Genomic DNA, 19323 nt, shown 5'->3' with positions numbered 1-19323 from the left:
CATTTGAAGAAACAGTGACAGAAAACTTCCCTAATGAAGGAAGAAGACATTCAAGTTCAAGAAGCACAGAGAGAGTCCAAAGTAAGAAGGACCCAAACAGGCCCACACCAGGACACATACTAATTAAAAAGCCAAAAATTAAAGTCAAAGAGAGAATCCTAAAAGCAGCAAGAGATAAGCAACAGGTTACCTACAAAGGAAACTCCATAAGGCCCTCAGCTGACTTCTCACAAGAAACACTACAGGCCAGAAGGGAATGGCATGAAGTAATCAAGGTCATGAAAAACAAGGATATGAATCCAAGACTACTCTACCCAGCAAGGCTGTCATTCAAAATAGAAGGTCAAATAAAGAGCTTCCCAGACAAAAAAAGGCTAAGGGAATACATTAGCACCAAACCAGCACTATAAGAAATGTTAAAAGGACTGCTGTAATTAGTAGAATAAAGGGGAAGAAAAATATAACCAAACTAAACAAAAATGGCAATAAATACATATCAGTAATCACCTTAAATGGGAATGGACTGAATGCTCTGATAAAAAGACAGAGTAGCTGATTGGATAAGAAAGCATGACTCATCTATATGTTGTTACAAGAGACCCACCTCACAACAAAAGACTCACATAGGTTGAAAGTGAAGGGATGGAAAAAAATTTCCCAAGCAAACGGAAAGCGAAAAAAAGCTGAGGTAGCAATACTCTTAGCTGATAAAATAGATTTCAAAATGAAGACCATAACTAGAGACAAAGAAGGCCACTACATAATATTGAAAGGATCTATCCAACAGGAAGATATAACCTTGGTAAACATATATGCACCCAATATAGGAGCACCAACATATATTAAAAATCTGGAGGACTTCCAAGGAGAAGTCAACAGCAATACAATCATAGCAGGGGAAATCAACACTCCGCTGACATCACTGGATAGATCTAGACAAAAAATTAGCAAGGAAACAGAGGCTCTAAATGAAGCACTAGACCAAAAGGATTTAATAGGTATCTACAGAGAATTACACCCCAAAACCGCAGAATTCACATTCTTCTCAAGTGCACGTGGGACATTATCAAAGATAGACCACATGTTGAGACACAAACTAAGTCTCTACAAGTTCAAGAAGATTGAAATCATATCAAGCATCTTCTCAGATCACAATGGCATGAAACTAGAAATCAATTGCAACAAGAACATGCAAAGACATTTGAACACATGGAGGCTAAATAGCATGTTATTAAACAATGAATGGGTCACTAAGGAGATCAAAGAAGAAATTAAAAACTTCCTGACCCCTGGCCGGTTTGGCTCAGCAGTTAGAGCATCGGTCTGCGGTCTAGAGAGACCCGGGTTCAGTTCCGCTAAGGGTGCATACCTCGGTTGCAGTTTGTCCCTGGCCCTGGTTGGTCGTTTGGGTGGCAGCTACTCGATGTGTCCCTTTCACGTCAATGTTTCTCTCTCTCTCTCTCTTCCCCTCTCTCCCTCCCACTCTATCTGTACAAAAAATGGAAAAATGTCCTCGGGTGAGGATAAAAAAATAAAAAAATAAAAATAAAAACTTCCTGAAATCCAATGAAAATGAACACACAAAAACACAAAATCTATGGGATGCAACGAAAGCAGTTCTGAGAGAGAAGTTCGTAGCACTAGAGGCCTACCTCAAGAAACAAGAAAAATTTCTAATTGACTGTCTAACCTCACAACTTAAAGAATTAGAAAGCAAACACAAAGAAAACAAACGCCCAGAGCAAGTAGGAGGAAGGAACTAGTAAAGATAGAGCAGAAATAAATGACATAGAGACCAAAAAAACAATTCAAAGATCAATGAAACAAAGACCTGGTTTTTCAAAAAGATAAACAAGATTGATGGACCCTTAGACTCACCAAGAAACAGAGAGAGAGAACCCAAATACACAAAATCAGAAATGAAAGAGGAGAAGTAACAACTGATAGCAGAGAAATACAGAAGATCGTTAACAACTACTATGAACAATTATATGGCAACAAATTCGACAATCTAATCGAAATGGACAAATTTCTAGAAACACACAGACTCCCACAACCGGACCCAGAAGAGATAGAAAACTTGAACAGACCAATAACAACTAAGGAAATTGAAGAGGTAATCAAGACTCTACCAGCAAACAAAAGCCCAGGTCCAGATGGCTTCACGGGGGAGGTTTACCAAATATTCAAAAAAGAATTAACACGCATTCTCCTCAAACTATTTCAAAAAATTGAAGAAGCAGGAAGACTTCCAAACTCGTTTTATGAGGCCAGCATAATTCTAATTCCAAAACCAGAAAAAGACACTACAAAGAAAGAAAACTACAGGCCAATATCCCTGATGAACATAGATGCCAAAATCCTGAACAAAATACTAGCAAATCAAATCCAGCAATACATCAAAAAAATTATTCACCATGACCAAGTGGAATTCATCCCAGGGATGCAAGGCTGTTACAATATTCACAAATCAATAAGTGTGATACACCACATAAACAAAATGAAGAATAAAAACCACATGATCGTATCAATAGATGATGAAAAAGCATTCGACAAAATTCAGCATCCATTTCTGATAAAAACGCTCAGCAATGTGGGAATAGAGGGATCATATCTCAACATAATAAAGTCCATATATGAAAGACCTACAGCCAACATCATACTCAATGGACAGAAACTAAAAACATTTCCCTTAAGAACAGGAACAAAAAAAAAAGAACAAAAAAAAAGAACAACAACAACAAAAAAATCAAAAGCCCTGGCCGGTTTGGCTCAGCGGTTAGAGCGTCGGCCTGCGGTCCGGAGAGACCCGGGTTCAGTTCCCGCTAAGGGCATGTACTTCGGTTGCAGTTTGTCCCTGGCCCTGGTTGGTCGTGCGGGTGGCAGCCACTCGATGTGTCCCTTCACGTCGATGTTTCTCTCTCTCTCTCCCTTCCTCTCTCTCCCTCCCACTCTATCTGTTCAAAAAATGGAAAAATATCCTCAGGTGACGATAAAAAAAAAAAAAAAAGAACAGGAACAAAACAGGGATGTCCACTTTCGCCACTCTTATTTCACATTGTACTGGAAGTCTTAGCCACAGCAGTCAGAGATGAAAGAAAAAAAAGGGGATCCAAATTGGAAAGGAGGAAGTGAAACTGTCATTTTTTGAAGATGACATGATATTATACATAGAAAACCCTAAAGACTCCATCAAAAATCTACTAGACTTAATAAATGAATTTAGCAAAGTAGCAGGATACAAAATTAGCGTCAAGAAACCAACGGCATTCTTATACACCAATGATGAACTCACAGAAAGAGAAACTGAAAAAAGAATCCCATTTACCATCGTAGCAAAAAATTAAGATACTTAGGAATAAATTTAACCAAAGAAGTAAGGGGTCTATTTGCAGAAAACTACAGGACATTGCAAAAAGAAATAGAGGAAGATATAAAAAAGTGGAAGCACATACCTTGTTCATGGATTGGAAGAATTAACATCATTAAAATGTCCATACTATCCAAAGCAATCTATAGATTCAATGCAATCCCCATCAAAATACCAATGACATGTTTCACAGAACTCGAACAAATACTTCAAAAGGTCATATGGAACCAAAAAAGACTCTGAATAGCCACAGCAATCTTGAAAAAGAAGGACAAAGTAGGTGGGATCACAATACTAGATATCAGGTTATACTACAAAGCTACTGTAATCAAAACAGGCTGGTACTGGCACAAGAACGGGCATATAAACCAGTTTAACAGAACAGAGAACCCAGAAATGGTCCCAAGGCACTATGCTCAAATAATATTTAACAAAGGTGGCAAGAACATACAGTGGAGTAAAGACAGCCTCTTTGATAAATGGTGTTGGGAAAATTGGACAGCTACATGCAAAAAAATGAAACTAGACTATCAACTTACACCGTACAAAAAATGAACTGAAAATGGATAAAAGACTTAAATGTGACCCGTGAATCCATAAAAATTCTAGAAGAAAATGTAGGCAACAAAATTGCAGACATCATACACAGCAGAATTTTCACTGATACATCACCTAAGGCAACAGAAACAAAGGAAAAAATGAACACATGGGACTACATCAAACAAAAAAGCTTCTGCACAGCAAAAGAAACAACCATCAAAATGGAAAAGCAATCCACTGTATGGGAGAAAATCATTGCCAATGATATATCAGATAAGGGGTTAATTTTCAAAATATATAGAGTACTCATACAACTCAACAAAAGGAAGACAAAGAACCCAATTAAAAAATGGGCAGAGGACCTGAATAGACACCTCTCCAAACAGGACATACAAATGGCCAAGAGACATATGAAGAAATGCCCAACATCACTAATCATCAGAGAGATGCAAATTAAAACAACTATGAGGTATCACCTCACACCTGTCAGAACGGCCACCATCAATAAATCATCAAACAAGTGTTGGAGAGGGTGTGGAGAAAAGGGGACTCTAGTGCACTGCTGGTGGGAATGCAGACTGGTGCAGCCACTATGGAAAACAATATGGTGTTACCTCAAAAAATTAAAAATTGAACTTCCATTTGACCCAGTGATCTCGCTTCTAGGAATATACCCTACGAAACCTGAAACACCAATCAGAAAGAATATATGTACCCCCATGTTCATAGCAGCACTATTTACAATAGCTAAGATCTGGAAACAGCCCAAGTGTCCATCAGTAGACAACAGGATTAAAAAGCAGTGGTATATATACACAATGGAGTACTATGCAGCTGTAAGAAAGAAAGATCTCTTATTCTTTGAGACGACATGGAGGGACCTGGAAAGTATTATCCTAAGTGAAACAAGCCAAGCAGAAAATGACAAATACCACATGATCTCCCTTATATATGGAATATAATGAATATAATAGTCTGAGGAATAGGGTAGACTCAGAAACACAGAAGTAGGGTACAGACTGACAATCCTCAGAAGAGGGGGTTGTGTGGGGTGGGAAGAGATAAACCACAGAACTTATATGCATATATGTATAACCAATGGACATGAACAACAAAGCCGGAGACAGGGTGGGGGGAGGATGGGGAGGAGGGTGTCAGTGGGGTGAAAAAGGAGAAACATCTGTAACAAAAATAAAAAAATAAATAAAAATAAAGATTCTCTTTTTGTTTTTCACCTTTGGCATTTTGATGATGATGTGTCTTGGTGTGCCTCTTTGGGTTCAACTTGTTTGGGACTCTCTGTGCTTCCTGGACTTATATGTCTGTTTTCTTCACCAAGTTAGGGAAGTTTTCTGTCATTATTGTTTCAAATAGGTTTTAATTTCTTGTTCTCTCTTTTCTCCCTCTGGTACCCCTATGATGCGAATGTTGGCATGCTTGAAATTTTCCGAGGCTCCTTACACTATTCTTATTTTTTTTTATTCTTTTTTCTTTTTGCTGTTCTGATTGGGTGTTTTTTGCTTTCTTATATTCCACATTGATGGTTTGCTTCTTGGCTTTACTTACTCTACTGTCGATTCCCTGTAAATTATTCTTTATTTCAGTTAGTGCATTCTTCATTTCTGACTGGTCCTTTTTTATGTTGTTGATGTTCTCACTAAGTTCCTTGGACGTCTCCTTAAGTTCCTTGAAGGTCTTACTAAGTTCCTTGAATGTCTCACTAAGTTCCTTGAGCAGCCTTATAACCAGTGTTTTGAACTCTGCATCTGATTGATTTCTTATCTCCATTTTGTTTAGTTCTTTTCCTGGAGTTTTGTTCTTATCTTTCATTTGGAACATGTTTCTATGTCTCCTCATTTTGGCTGCTTCCTTTTGATTGTTTCTCTGTATTTGGTAGAGTTGCTATGTCTCCTAGGCTTCGTAGGGTGGCCTATTGTTGTAGGTGTCCTGTAGGATCCAGTGGCACAGCCTCTCTGATCACACCAGCTGAGCCCTCAAGGTGCACCCCTAGTGTGGACTGTACACCCTTCTGTTGTAATTGAGTCTTGATTGCTGTTGGCACGTCAATGGGAGGGATTTACTCAGGGTGATCAGCTGCAAGGACTGGTTGTGCCCACTGGCCTCTAACTACCTTGGGGGATCATCTGTTTAGGGGCCTACCACACTTAGCAAGACTTACTTCATCAGGGATCTGGTACCCACTGAGTCTGTTCATTGAGTGTATCACTTGTGGAGGTAGTTGGGTTGTGGTTTTTTGATGTGGTCTGAAGGTATCCACTGGGTGTGCTATCTCTGGGGCAAGGTCAGCCACTGCCTGTGTTCTAGCTAGGGCCACTGGCATAAGCTACAAAGTGAACTGCAGATGGCTGCTTCTTGTGGTGGGCTTGGAGGTGCCAGGAAAAGCCAAGTTGTGAACCAAGGCTGGTTGCTTCTAGTGCCAGGCCTGGGGCCACTTAATGAGAGGTATGGGGCTTGCTGAGATTAGATGATGCTTGTTTGAGAGATTTTAGGAAACTCTGAAGCAGGATCGGAGACAGGTGAGTCCTGTGGTAAAGCCTTTGGAAACAGCTAGGGTGGGGCGGGGCCTCAGGGAATCACCAGGGCGGGGCAAACAGTGTGAGCCAGGTTGCTGGAGTCCCAGATAAGGCAGCTGTCTGCCGCCCCAGGGCAGGGCTCACCAAAGGAATATCAGCCTCTGCCAGCATGTCTGTCCAGGAGAAAGCCACCTTTCCAGTCCTCATCCCGAGGCCAAACAGCTCAGTGTTTCCCTGTCAGTCTCTGGTGCCCCTCAAACTGCCTCCCCTCTGAGCTTAGAGGGAGCAAGTCTGAGTAAGTTTGTGTGTGGGCCCTTTAAGAGGAACTGCCTCTAGCAGCCTCAGCCTCCCTCAGCCTCAGTTCATGCTGGTTTTTATAGCCAGAAGTTATGGAGACTTCTCTTCCTGGCACTGGAGCCTTGAGCTGGGTGCCTGGTATGGGATGGGGACCTCTCACTCCTCAGGAAGGACCTTCCCAGCCTAGGTGTCCTTCTTGATTTTTATCCACCATATGTGGGTGTGGGACGAACCCATTGGCGCCTCTGCCCCTCCTACTAGTCTTGGTGTAGCTGCTTCGTTAATTTCATAGTTGTAGGATTTCCATTCAGCTCGATTTCAGGTGATTCTGAATGATGGTTGTGTTGTAGTTTGTAATTTTGATGTGGTTGTGGGAGGAGGCAATACCATGTTTACCTATGCCGCCATCTTGACCAGAAGTTGGTATAAACCTTTTTAAGGACTTTAAATTTTTTTATTTTTATTCTCACCTGAGGACATTTTTTGCATTTATCTTCAGATAGAGCGGGAGGGAGAAAGGGAGGAAGAGAGAAAGAGAAACATCGATGTGAGAGAGACACATCGAGTGGTTGCCACCCACACAATCCCAACCGGGGCCAGGGACAAGCTGCAACCGAGGTTCGTCGTGCCCTTAGTGGGAATGAACCCAGGACTATCTGGTCCACGGGCCGACGCTCTAACTGCTGAGCCAAACCAGCCAGGGCTTTAAGGATTGTTTAAAGGAATGCTTTCTACATAAAGTATGGGCACCATGGTAGTTACTGAGAATATGTAGAAATAAAGAAGAAACACATATCTTACCTTTGAGAACTAACGGGCAAGTATTACTTACATAATGCAATTTCTAATAAAATAAAATATGTGCTAGTAGAAGTATTTATGAAGTTCCCTGGGAAGAGGAAGGATTAAGTGAGTAATTAAAAAAAGAAACAGGAGAAATGGGATAAAAGGAAGAGATAAGAGTACTTAGAAACTGAAAGGAAGAGGGAAGGGTAGGAATTCATCTGGTAAACAACAGGACAGGGCATTCCTGGTATAGGAAGCAGCATGTGCAAAGGCACTGAAACCTGACACGTTATATGCAAAAATTGTACATAAACATTTACTGGTAACTCTGTGGAGAAAAAACACTTTTACCTCACTTGTTGCAGTATCACAATCTACCTTTACTTAATATTATACAACTTCATGTATATTGTGCGAACTTCATCATAATAGTACATTTTCATCTTCCTTCTTCATCCTTTGTATTATTGTTGTCATACATTTTACTTCTACATACGTTATAAGTTCCACAATACATTGTTACCATTTTTGTTTTAAATGGTCAGTTATTTTCTAAGATTTTTTTAAAATTGGAAGGTATCTTTTTTGGAACATATTTCTGGTGTTCTTCATAGCTTTGTGAGGGTCCATCTTTTCACCTGATATATTTTCCTTTTACTTGAAAAACTTCCTTCGGTATATTTTATAGTGCAATTCTGCTGGCAGTGAATTCTCTCAGCTTTTGTTTGTCTGAAAAGTCTTAATGTCACCTTTAAAAAAAATACATGTTTTATATTGATTTGAGAGAGAGAAGAAGGGAGGGAGAGAGAGAGAAACATCTATTGGCTGCCTTCTGCATGCCCCCTACTGGGGATGGAGCCTGCATCCAGGTCGTGCCCTGACCAAGAATTGAACTGGTGACCTCTTGGTGCATGGGATGAAGCTCAATCCATTGAGCCACACCAGCGGGGCTTCACCTTCTTTTTTAAAGCTTATGTTAGCTAGAGAATTCTAGGTTGCCAGGTTATGTCCTATAGTAATTTAAAAGGTTGTTCATTGTCTGATAGTTTCTGATGTGTATTTTCAGAAAAGATGTCTGCTATTATCTTTAGTAATCTGCATTATAATATATCATTTTGTCTGTTTTTTAATTTTTTCATCTACACTATTATTAGCAATTTGCTTATGATGTTGCTTTGATTCCTCTGTTCATTGAGATTCCTGGATCTATGAGTTTATAGTTTTCACCAGGGTTGGAAAATATTCAGTTAAGTCTTTAAATATTTTTTTCTGACTTCTACCCTTACCCTCCCTCTCTTCATCTGGGCTATAATTACACATATTTTAGACCATGTAATATTGTCCCAAAAGTCACTGATGTTCCTTTTTTGTCCTCTCAGTTCTCTGTATTTCATTTGAGAATATTTCTTGCTGTCTTCAAGTTTATGAACTTTTCTTTGCAATTATAATCTGCTGTTAATCTCGTCCTTCTTCCCTCCCTCTTTCTCTCTCTCTCTAATATGTATAAAATACACATATTATATAATATATAAAACATACATAATATATAACATTAGAGTATAATATATACTCATTTGAAACATTCTTTTTATCATCCTGAAGTTTTCTCTAAATATTTTGTATCATTTCTCTCCTCATGATGTTCATATTTTCTTCTACTTTCGAGCATATGGTATGTATTTATAAGAGCTATTTTAATATGTTTGTCTACTATGCTGTCTTTGTCAATTCTAGGTCAGTTTCTATTGATTAAGTTTTTTTCTCTTTCAACAGATAAGGTATAGATATATAGCTTAGATATATATTTTTGGCAGAAACATTTGAAAGTAAGTTGCCAACATCATAAAACTTGAACACGAGTCTCCTAAGAATAAATTCTTCAAATGAACGTCATACCCGTATCACATCTAATAAAATAAATAATTCTGTAACAAAGTATATTATAATCAAATTGAGACTTCTCAATTTGTCTTTATATTTACATTTATAACTGGATTTTTTTCTAGTCAAGATTCCATCAAATTCATGTTTTGAGTTTAGCGTTTAAGCATTTCTTTATTTTGAATGTCACAAGTAATATAAGACCAATTTTTGTTGTTGTTTTTAATCCTCAACCAAGGATATTTTTTCTCATTTGTATTTTTAGAGAGAGGAAAGGAGAGAGAGACATGTGAAAGAGACATGTCAGCCCTGGCCAGTTTGGCTCCGTGATTAGAGCATCAGCCGCAGACCAGAAAGTCCCAGGTTTGGTTCCTGCTAAGGGCACGTACCTTGGTTGCAGTTTGTCCCTGGCCCCCGTTGGGGTCGTGTGGGTGGCAGCCAGTTGATGTGTCTCTCTCACATCATTGTTTCTCTCTCTCTCTTCCCCCTTCTCCCCCTCCTGCTCTATCTGAAGATAAATGCAAAAAATAAAAAGAAAAAGAGAGAGACGTATCAATTGGTTGCCTTCTGCAAGCCCCTACTGGGGCTAGGGATTGAATCTGCAACCCAAGTCTTGACTGGGAATTGAACCCATGACCCTTCAGTACACAGGCCAACACTCTTAACAACTGAGCACACCAACCAGTGTGAGACCAATTGTTTTTCTTTGTTTTAATCCTCACCCAGAGGATATTTTTCCATTTATTTTCAGACTGAGTGGGAGAGAAAGAGAGAGACGAAGAAGCATCCATGTGAGAGAGACATATCAATGGGTTGCCTCCCACATGACCCTGACCAGGGGCCAGGGACCAAACTGCAACCAAGGTACATGCCTTTGACCGGAATTGAATATGTGACTTTTCGGTCTGTGGGGTGATGCTCTAACCACTGAGACATAGAAACCAGGGCAAGAGACCAATTTTTTTAAAACCTGTCTTCAGCGTAGCTGGTGTTGCTCAGTGGATTGAGTGATTGAGCATTGTCCCAAGAACTGAGAGGTCCGGGTTTGATTCCCAGTCAGGGCACATGCCCTGGTTTTGGGCTTGATCCCTAGTAGGGAACATGCAGGAGGCAGCCTATTGATGTTTCTCTCTCACATTGATGTTTCTATCTCTCTCTCTCTCTAAAAAATCAATAAAAAACATATTAAAAAAGAAAGTGGATCTCAGGATTTACTTATAAAAACAATAATAAATCCTATCTTCAGCTTAAGTTTGAAGTTTTAAGTAATTCTCATGAAAGTCTTCAGCTAAATATCCATTGCATGAATTTCTTAATTTCACTGGCTTTTGAACTGTTGAGAGAAAATATATTTAATGTTAATGCCATGAAATAGATCAATGCAAATAAAAAATAGATTAATGCAAAGGAGACTTTGAAATGGATTCCGTACACCTTTCCATTTTCTGAGGCTAGTCTGATGAATACAACGCTTCATTAAATAGACTGGATATTGCTCTCTTCCTGTTTCTCATCATGGCACAGGATCAAACTAAAAAGGAGAAACCCAAACAGGAGCTTCACATCCACAAGCTCTGCCTCAATATCTGTGTGGGGGAGAGTGGAGACAGACTGACTGGGGCAGCCAAGGTCCTGGAACAGCTCACAGGCCAGTCTTCTGTGTTCTCCAAAGCCAGATATACCATCAGACTCTTTGGCATAAGGAGAAATGAAAAGATTTCTGTCCACTGCACAGTCTGTGGGGCCAAGGCAGAAGAAATCTTGGGGAAAGGTCTAAAGGTGCGAGAGTACGAATTACAAAAAATAACTTCTCAGATACTGGAAACTTTGGTTTTGGCATTGATCTGGGAATCAGATATGACCCAAGCATTGGTATCTACGGCCTGGATTTCTATGTGTGCTGGCTAGGCCAGGTTTCAGTATTGCAGACAAGAAACACAGGACAGGTTGCATTGGGGCCAAACACAATCAGCAAAGAGGAAGCCATGCACTGGTTCCAGCAGAATTATGATGGGATCATACTTCCTGGCAAATAAATTCCTGTTTCTATCCAAAAGGCCAATAAAATATTTTCAGTGAAATGTATGGGAAAAAAGTAGACTGGATATTAGTTGATATTTAGAAATTCTTGCCATTGCCCTGTGGCTCAGTTGGATGTCATCCTGTGCACCAAAAGATTGCTGGTTCAGTTCCCGGTCAGGGCACATGCCCAGGTTGTGAGCTCAATCCCAGGTAAGGGGAGTGCAGCAGGCTTCCAATCAGTGTTCCACTCTCATATCAATGTTTCTCTCTCCCTCTCCCTCTCCCTTCCTCTCTAAAAAAAAAATCAATAAAAATATTATTTTTACAAAAGAAACTCTTGTTCATTTTGTTAGGTGTGATAGCAATAATGTGATTGGGTTTTGAATTTAAAGTGAAATGAGGTGATATCTATAAACTACTTTTAAATAGTCTAGGTGGGGAAGGAGGGGAATGTGGGGATATTGATAAAACCAGGTTGTTAAAATGTTAATTTTTGAAGGTGAGAATTGGGAGCATGTATTTATCTTTTTTTTTTTTTTATCCTCACCCGAGGATATTTTTCCATTTTTTGTACAGATAGAGTGGGAGGGAGAGAGAGAGAGAGAGAAACATCGACGTGAAGGGACACATCGAGTGGCTGCCACCTGCACGACCAACCAGGGCCGGGGACAAACCGCAACCAAAGTATGTGCCCTTAGCGGGAACCGAACCCGGGTCTCTCCGGACCGCAGGCCGACGCTCCAACCGCTGAGCCAAACCGGCCAGGGCGACCATGTATTTATCTTACAATTTTCTCTATTTTGTAAATATTTAAAATTCCCATAAAGATTTAAAAAATATAAACAGATAAGAAAAATAAGTATAATAACACACCTACTTAAAACCAAAAGATATTCTTCTAAGTGACACATAAAAATAAAAATCTAAACTTATAACCTATTTAGAAAATAGTGATAACCATAACACTAAATATTAAAACATTTGAAAAGTGCTTAAAGTTTCAAATGCTTCAATGATGATTCAAGAAAGAGTGACAGTAGGTGAACTAAATATTAATGCCAAAAACTAGAAAAAGAACAAATTAACAAAAGGAAAAATACAAAGAAAGGAAAGGAACAAAATAATTTAAAGTAAAAACCAAATTAGTATATCAGTTTAAGAGCTAGATATTTGAAGAAAATAACAAAGATCAAATACTAGATATTATAATTAAATTGGAAGAAAACTACAAATAGGAATGAAAATGAACGTCTTAGACAAGAATAGATTTTTTAAATATAAGAGAATTATTAATATGTGAGTAAATGAGAACTGTGATGAAATTATTTGTTAAAAAATCTCTAGAAGAGTTCTATTTAAATTAGAAAAATATAAATAATCTAATACCCATAGGAGAAACTTAAAAAACTGGTAGAGAACTGCTTCTTAAAATGGCACCTGGTTATTTATCAATTATCTGGAAATGTGTGAGAAGTGGTTATTTTGGTTTTTTTGTATGACTCAATGCTCATGTCTCTTGGAGAGTAAACCTAGTGTACCTACATATGGTTCAGAATATGTAACACACAAGCAAGAACAATCATCTAAGTGTAGCTACTTTTTAAAGGGAAACAGTTTAAATAACTAATAATGCAGTATTAGTTTGGTAAATGGCAGCCTAAGTAAATAAAAAATATATAAGAATATTTAATTCCATAGGAGAACATGGTCATGATTTTTTTGTTGTTTTTGTTCAGATAGAGTGGGAGGGAGAGAGAGAAAGAGAGAGAGAAACATCGACGTGAAAGGGACACATCGAGTAGTTGCCACCCGTACAACCCAACCAGGGCCGGGGACAAACTGCAACCGAGGTACGTGCGGGAACCGAACCCAGGTCTCTCTGGGCTGATGCTCTAACTGCCGAGCCAAACCAGCCAGGGCAATCATGATTTATTTTTTAAAATTTACTGAACAATTCTGTTTTTTAAAATATGTGTTCATTTATAGAAACTATATGCAAATATAATAAACATCTCTGGATGGTAGAAATACAGAGGCTTCTTAATTGGGGACAGAATGTTTATTTAGCTTTTAAATTTACTACATACAAAGGTATGTATTACTTTGTAATAAGAAAATAAAAATAGTAAAAGGATAGTATAACAGCAATACTAGAAAATAGTGAATATATATAATCTACTTTTTTTTTTACCAAGTATTATCATGTAATTATGGGCTAAGTTCACAAATAAAAACTGTATCTGAACCAAAAGAATATTAAAGTGATTAATGTCTTTACTGTCTCTGCCAGTTGAATCAACCTATATGTATTCTAAAATTGTTCAGTAGTGTATATATATAGTGTGGCTGCAGCAAAGTCAGAGGTATCATACTTATTCTACATATGTTGCCTTGCCATGAAAAGTCCTTAAATATTCTTAATTAATTGACTGATTACAGACTCACTCCTGGAAAAACATGTGTAAATGTTAAAAGTAAAACAGTTAATCGTTAATGGAATATTTTCTAGGGAATTTATAATTGACACTTATATTCTCTCTGAACCTACTTATCTGAAGAATTCTTAATGTTTTCCAGTTCCTGAGAGCAGAAATGAGCCGAGACTACCATTTGGCTAAAAAATTATGTCAGATGAGTAAGTACAAAATATTTTGTTTTCTAATCTTCTCTTCATTTCTAAATATATCCCATAATATATAAGATGGTTTGATTATCATAAGTCCAGGGATTTTCCTGATAGTGTTTCAGTGATTCCTTGACAGTAAATTAGGTTGATGGGTATAAGGACAAATTTAGACTTCTAGACTAACTTGGAGTGAGACCAAGTAAAAGAGACTAATTAATTACCACTAATTACCATGAAGGTAAGTCCAAATCCTTACCTTTATGATAATGGGTAAGTAACGATGCCTTTAGTTTCAAGGTAGTGTCAGGTAGTGCAGCAAACCTTACTTAACATGCAATTATTCTGCAAATATTTGAGTGCCTGCATGTGTCAGGCACTGTTCTAGGCACTGGAAATACAGCAGTCAACCAGACAGACAGATAATGATCTCACATTTATATCTAATGTCAGACAGACAATTAACTCATATGTAAAGAGTCTGTCATAACCTAGCCAGTGTTGCTCAGTGGTTGAGCATCAACCCATGCACTAACAGGTCACCAATTCGATTCCTGATTAGGGCACATGCCCAGGTTCTGGGCCAAATCTCCACTGGGGGCCATGCAGGAGGCAGCCAATCGATGTTCTCTCTCATTGATGTTTCTATCTCTCTCCCTTCCTCTCTCTCTAAAATCAATAAAGAAAAAAATATTTTTTTAATTTAAAAACAAAACAGAGTTTGTCATAAATGATAGGTGCTATCCACAAAAATAAAGTAGGGGAGAAGGAATAGAAAACACTGGGAGGAGGCAAAGCAGTTTCAGATAGGATGGTCCTGGAAGGCCTCATTGAAATACTTGAGCAAAGACTTAAAGTTAAGAACTAGGCACAGGGTATCTGGAAAAAGTGAGTTCCAGGCAGTACTAATAGCAAATGTGCTGAGGTGTGAGTGTGCCTGGCGAACAGGGAGGACATTGTAACTGGAGTAGAATATGCAAGAGAAGTGTGATAGGAGATGAGGTCGCAGAGGTGATGGGTTGGGGGTTGTACAGATTGCATAGCACCTTTTCACAGCTTAGGGTCTTAACTAAGTATCTGTTGGACACTTTTGAGTAAAAGAATATTGTCCTTTTTTGTCTTTCTGTCTTTCGTTTTTAGTGGTTTGACTTGATGTTCAAAATAGTTGTGTTTTTCTTTGTCTTTATACAAAGGGAGCTTTGAAAAGTTTCTCAAGATTCTTAATTATGTGGGTTGATGTTTTCATTACCTTTGAAAAATTCTGGCCATTACCTTTTCAAATATCACTTCTGCACTATTCTCTTTCTCTCTTTTCTTCCTGGATCTTCACTTACACACAAATTAGACTTTTTTTCATGATGTCCCACATGTATTTTACACTCAGCTTTGTTTTTTTCCATTTCTTTTTATTTCTCTGCTTTAGTTTGGATATTTTCTATTGACCTGTACTTGAGTTAACTTATCCTATCTTCTGCTGTGTCCATTCTGCTATTAAAACTATCGAGTGAGTCTTGGCTAGTGTGAGCCCTTCCTCTCTCTCTAAAAACCAATAAAAGAAATCTTTTCAAAAAACACAACTATCGCCCTGGCCGGTTTGGCTCAGCGGTTAGAGTGTCGGCCTGTGGTCCAGAGAGACCCGGGTTCAGTTCCCGCTAAGGGCACGTACCTCGGTTGCAGTTTGTCCCCGGCCCTGGTTGGGTCGTGCGGGTGGCAACCACTCAATGCGTCCCTTTCACGTCGATGTTTCTCACTCTCTCTCTCTTCCTCTCTCTCCCTCCCACTCTACCTGAACAAAAAAATGGAAAAATGTCCTCGGTGAGGATAAAAAAAAACAAAACAAACAAACAAACAAAAAAAAAACACAACTATCCAGTAAGTTCTTAGTTTCAAAGATTGTATTTTCTGATTTTAGAAAATCCTTTCAATGATTTTGAAAGATTCTACCTCTCTGTTGAAGTCCACAGCGTTTTCAACTATTTTGCCTAGCTTTTTATCTCATACATTTGTCATGGTTATTTTAAAAGTGAAATGGCAACTCTCCAAAAAACTTTGTTGATAATAGGATTGATGTTAGACTTCAATCTCCTGGTAAAAGTCCTTGAAGTGAACATGCAGTGTAGGGATTGTGAGAGTCTACTCTCACTTGCCTCACAGAGTCCCCGCTATGGATACAGTACTTCTGAAATCACTGGCTAATTTTTAAAATAGGTTTCTTGAATTCTTTTTTTTTTATCCTCACCCGAGGACATTTTTTCTTTCTTTCTTTTTTTCTTTTTTCTTTTTTCTTTTTTGTTCAGATAGAGCGGGAGGGAGAGAGAGAGAGAGAGAGAGAGAAACATCAACATAAAAGGAACACATCGAGTGGCTGCCACCCACACAACCCAACCAGGGCCGGGGACAAACTGCAACCGAGGTACGTGCCCTTAGCAGGGACCAAACTGGGGTCTCTCTGGACAGCAGGCCGACGCTCTAACCGCTGAGCCAAACTGGCCAGGGCTCCTCATTTTATTAATAAGCTTATATTTCTGGTCAAACAGGCAGAGACTTAGAAAAGAGATACTTTTGTGGACCAGTCAGGTTTAAAATGGCTCCTATGGTCAACTAATATATTTATTTTGTTAATAAATATATTTATTTATTGTGTGAAATAATTTATATGAAATAATCTATCTTTGTCCTTTTAGAAATGTTTTACAAATTCATTCTTGAACAAAGCTTCAGGTCCCTGGTGTGTTTTCTTGCTGTCACACTCAGTTTGTATATAGTCCTAGTGTTTCCTTAGCTGTTTTCCTGCTGTCTCACGCAAAACTATCTCTGCTCTATGCCTTTCCTGCCAGGTGTTGGTGGCAGCCTGGAAAAGTGATTTTTTTTTCTTTATTGATTTCAGAGAAAGAAATAGATAGAAACACTGATAAGAGAGAACATCAATTGGCCGCCTCCTGCATGCCCCCCACTAGGGATGTCACCCACAACCTGGGCGTGTGCCCTGACCGGGAATTGAACTGGCAACTTCTTAGTGCATAGGTCAGCGCTCAACCACTGAGCCACAGTGGCCGGGCTGGAAAAGTGATTTTTTTTTTTAATTGGGAGGGAGAGAGAGGAAGAGAGAGAGAGAGAAACATCAACATGAAAGGGACACATCGAGTGGTTGCCACCCGCATGACCCAACCAGGGCCGGGGACAAACTGTAGCCGAGGTACGTACCCCTAGCGGGACCCTAACCTGGGTCTCTCCGGACTGCAGGCCAACACTCTAACCGCTGAGCCAAACTGTCCAGGGCTGGAAAAGTGATTTTTAAATGGACTGAAAGTCATGAGTCCTAAGTACTTATCTTAGTTCATCTCATGAATGACTGAGATTTTGAGCCAGTCAATCTTCCTGTTTCTTGGTCTTTTCACCTGTAAGAAGGGAGTCTTCAGCTGTCTTCTCAGGTTCCACACACCTGCTCACAGGCAGCCCTGGATTCTACTAGCCTGGAAGACCTATTTTATCTACTATAATAATTGTAAACATTTAATAATAATGGCCCCCAAACCAAATCTGTTCTCATCATTATAAGTCTAACACAACTTCACATGTATCTTCATAAACCATAGTTCCTATAACTTTTTCTTCTTTTTGAGTAAATAAATCATTCTTTCCTATTAGCCTAGATATAATTTTATCTAGGCAAAAAAAGGACTGCTTTCTACTCAGTTGTCTATATTCATTTATTTATTTTTTTTAATGTTGAGAGCTCCAGCTTTGTGCCAGGCACTCTGGGAATGTAAAGAGTGAAAAAGACCAACTTCTGTCTACCCTAGAATAGCCTCCAATCTGAAGGACTTAAGCCCCAGGGCAGCAGAACCCCTGGCTCCCTGCCCTAGCCCTTCAACCAAAAGAAAGTATTCATAGAATGCTTAGGAAGGAACCAAGCCTTTTTCTAGGCCCAGAACCATTCCAGGAAAACTAATAATGATCAACATTTATTCAACACCTGTCATGCACCTAGGGCTGGACTAAATACTTTATCTACTTTAGCTCTTAATTTATTAAAGTAGTAGTATTACAGATAAGGGAACTGAAGTACAAAGATTTTAAATACTTTCCGCAAGGTGATGTGTCTAGACATGGCAGAGCCAGGATTCACATCTGCCAGTCCTTTTCCAAGGCCCACGCCGGGCTCTGCTTATTTGCTCAGGTTGGGAAGCAGCCCCCAGGATGCCAACTGCATGTGCTAGAAGCTTCTCTTACTTCTTCAAACCCTACTAGCCTGTCAAAGAGTAAGAAGAATGTTTGATTCATCACCTAGAATGGATACTGCTAGGCCAAGTTTCAAAACAAATACCTTTCTCTCACTCTGAAAATTGACATTTGCTAGCAGTTTTTATTAAACCATGAGAAGTAGCTGATCTCATACTCCAGTCCCATGGAATAATCGTAGTTCTAAAGTGAAATTTTCTAAACTGTGTTACAGGGAAATTAACAGTACTTCTTAATAAGTATTCCACCAAGAAAGGAGTCCATGGGAATAACAAATTGGGGAAACCACAATCTTCCCTCTATAAGATTCATAATTATGAGCATGTTAACAGTTCTGTAAAATCCTGCGGTTGCTTCTCACTGTAAATGTTACCTGAGTAGCTTCATTTAAACTAGTTGTCCAAGTATATATTAACATCTTCAGAAACTGGTATCTCAAGGAGCAAGTCAGAAAAACCCTGCTCTGAAAAGAGGCTGAGCCTCAGAGAAAGACTTAGACTGCTAATGATAAGCATATTTTTAGTCTAAGTTAAAATGTATGAAAAGTGCCCAGCCAGTGTGGCTCAGTGGTTGAGCGTTGACTCATGCACCAAGAGGTCGCCGGTTCAATTCCTAATCAGGGCACATGCCCAGGTTGTGGGCTCAATCCCCAGTAGGGGTCATGCAGGAAGCGGCCAGTCAGTGTTCTGTCTCGTTGTTTCTATCTCTTTCTCCTCCCTTCCTCTCTCTCTAAAATCAATAAAGAAAAACATGTATGAAAAGTAACTTTTATTAGAAAACTTAAGTGATGCATAATTATCTACAGGATCCTTAAAAGCAGCTTCTGGGCAGGTACACATTCTTACTAATGCAGATCGATGGTAGATTGTTAGGGTAGTGAATTAGGAAATAGAGACACTGGTTTGGTTGTCAGGATGAAAGCCATATGGGTTGAGGTCCTATGCGCCCACGGGGCCTAGTTGAACCATCCACAATTATCTCTCTTACTCTTAGCCAGGCCAGTGGCACACTCGATATTTCAGTGGCCC

General features: G+C 39.1%; 1 protein-coding gene and 1 pseudogene across 1 annotated transcript in view; both read left to right on the top strand.

Moving 5' to 3' along the window:
- Window positions 1-19323, top strand: part of ERICH2 (glutamate rich 2) — a 33547-nt gene that overhangs the window by 12431 nt on the left and 1793 nt on the right. Inside the window, exon 6 of the mRNA XM_036254423.1 lies at window positions 14008-14065. Coding sequence (XP_036110316.1) covers window positions 14008-14065 — 58 coding nt within the window. The remainder of the gene's footprint in view (window positions 1-14007; window positions 14066-19323) is intronic.
- On the top strand, window positions 10924-11444 carry LOC118625434 (annotated as a pseudogene).

The sequence above is a fragment of the Molossus molossus genome, unplaced genomic scaffold, assembly GCF_014108415.1.
Source record: "Molossus molossus isolate mMolMol1 unplaced genomic scaffold, mMolMol1.p scaffold_m16_p_11, whole genome shotgun sequence".
Taxonomy (NCBI): domain Eukaryota; kingdom Metazoa; phylum Chordata; class Mammalia; order Chiroptera; family Molossidae; genus Molossus; species Molossus molossus.
This window is presented reverse-complemented; position numbering and strand designations above follow the sequence as displayed.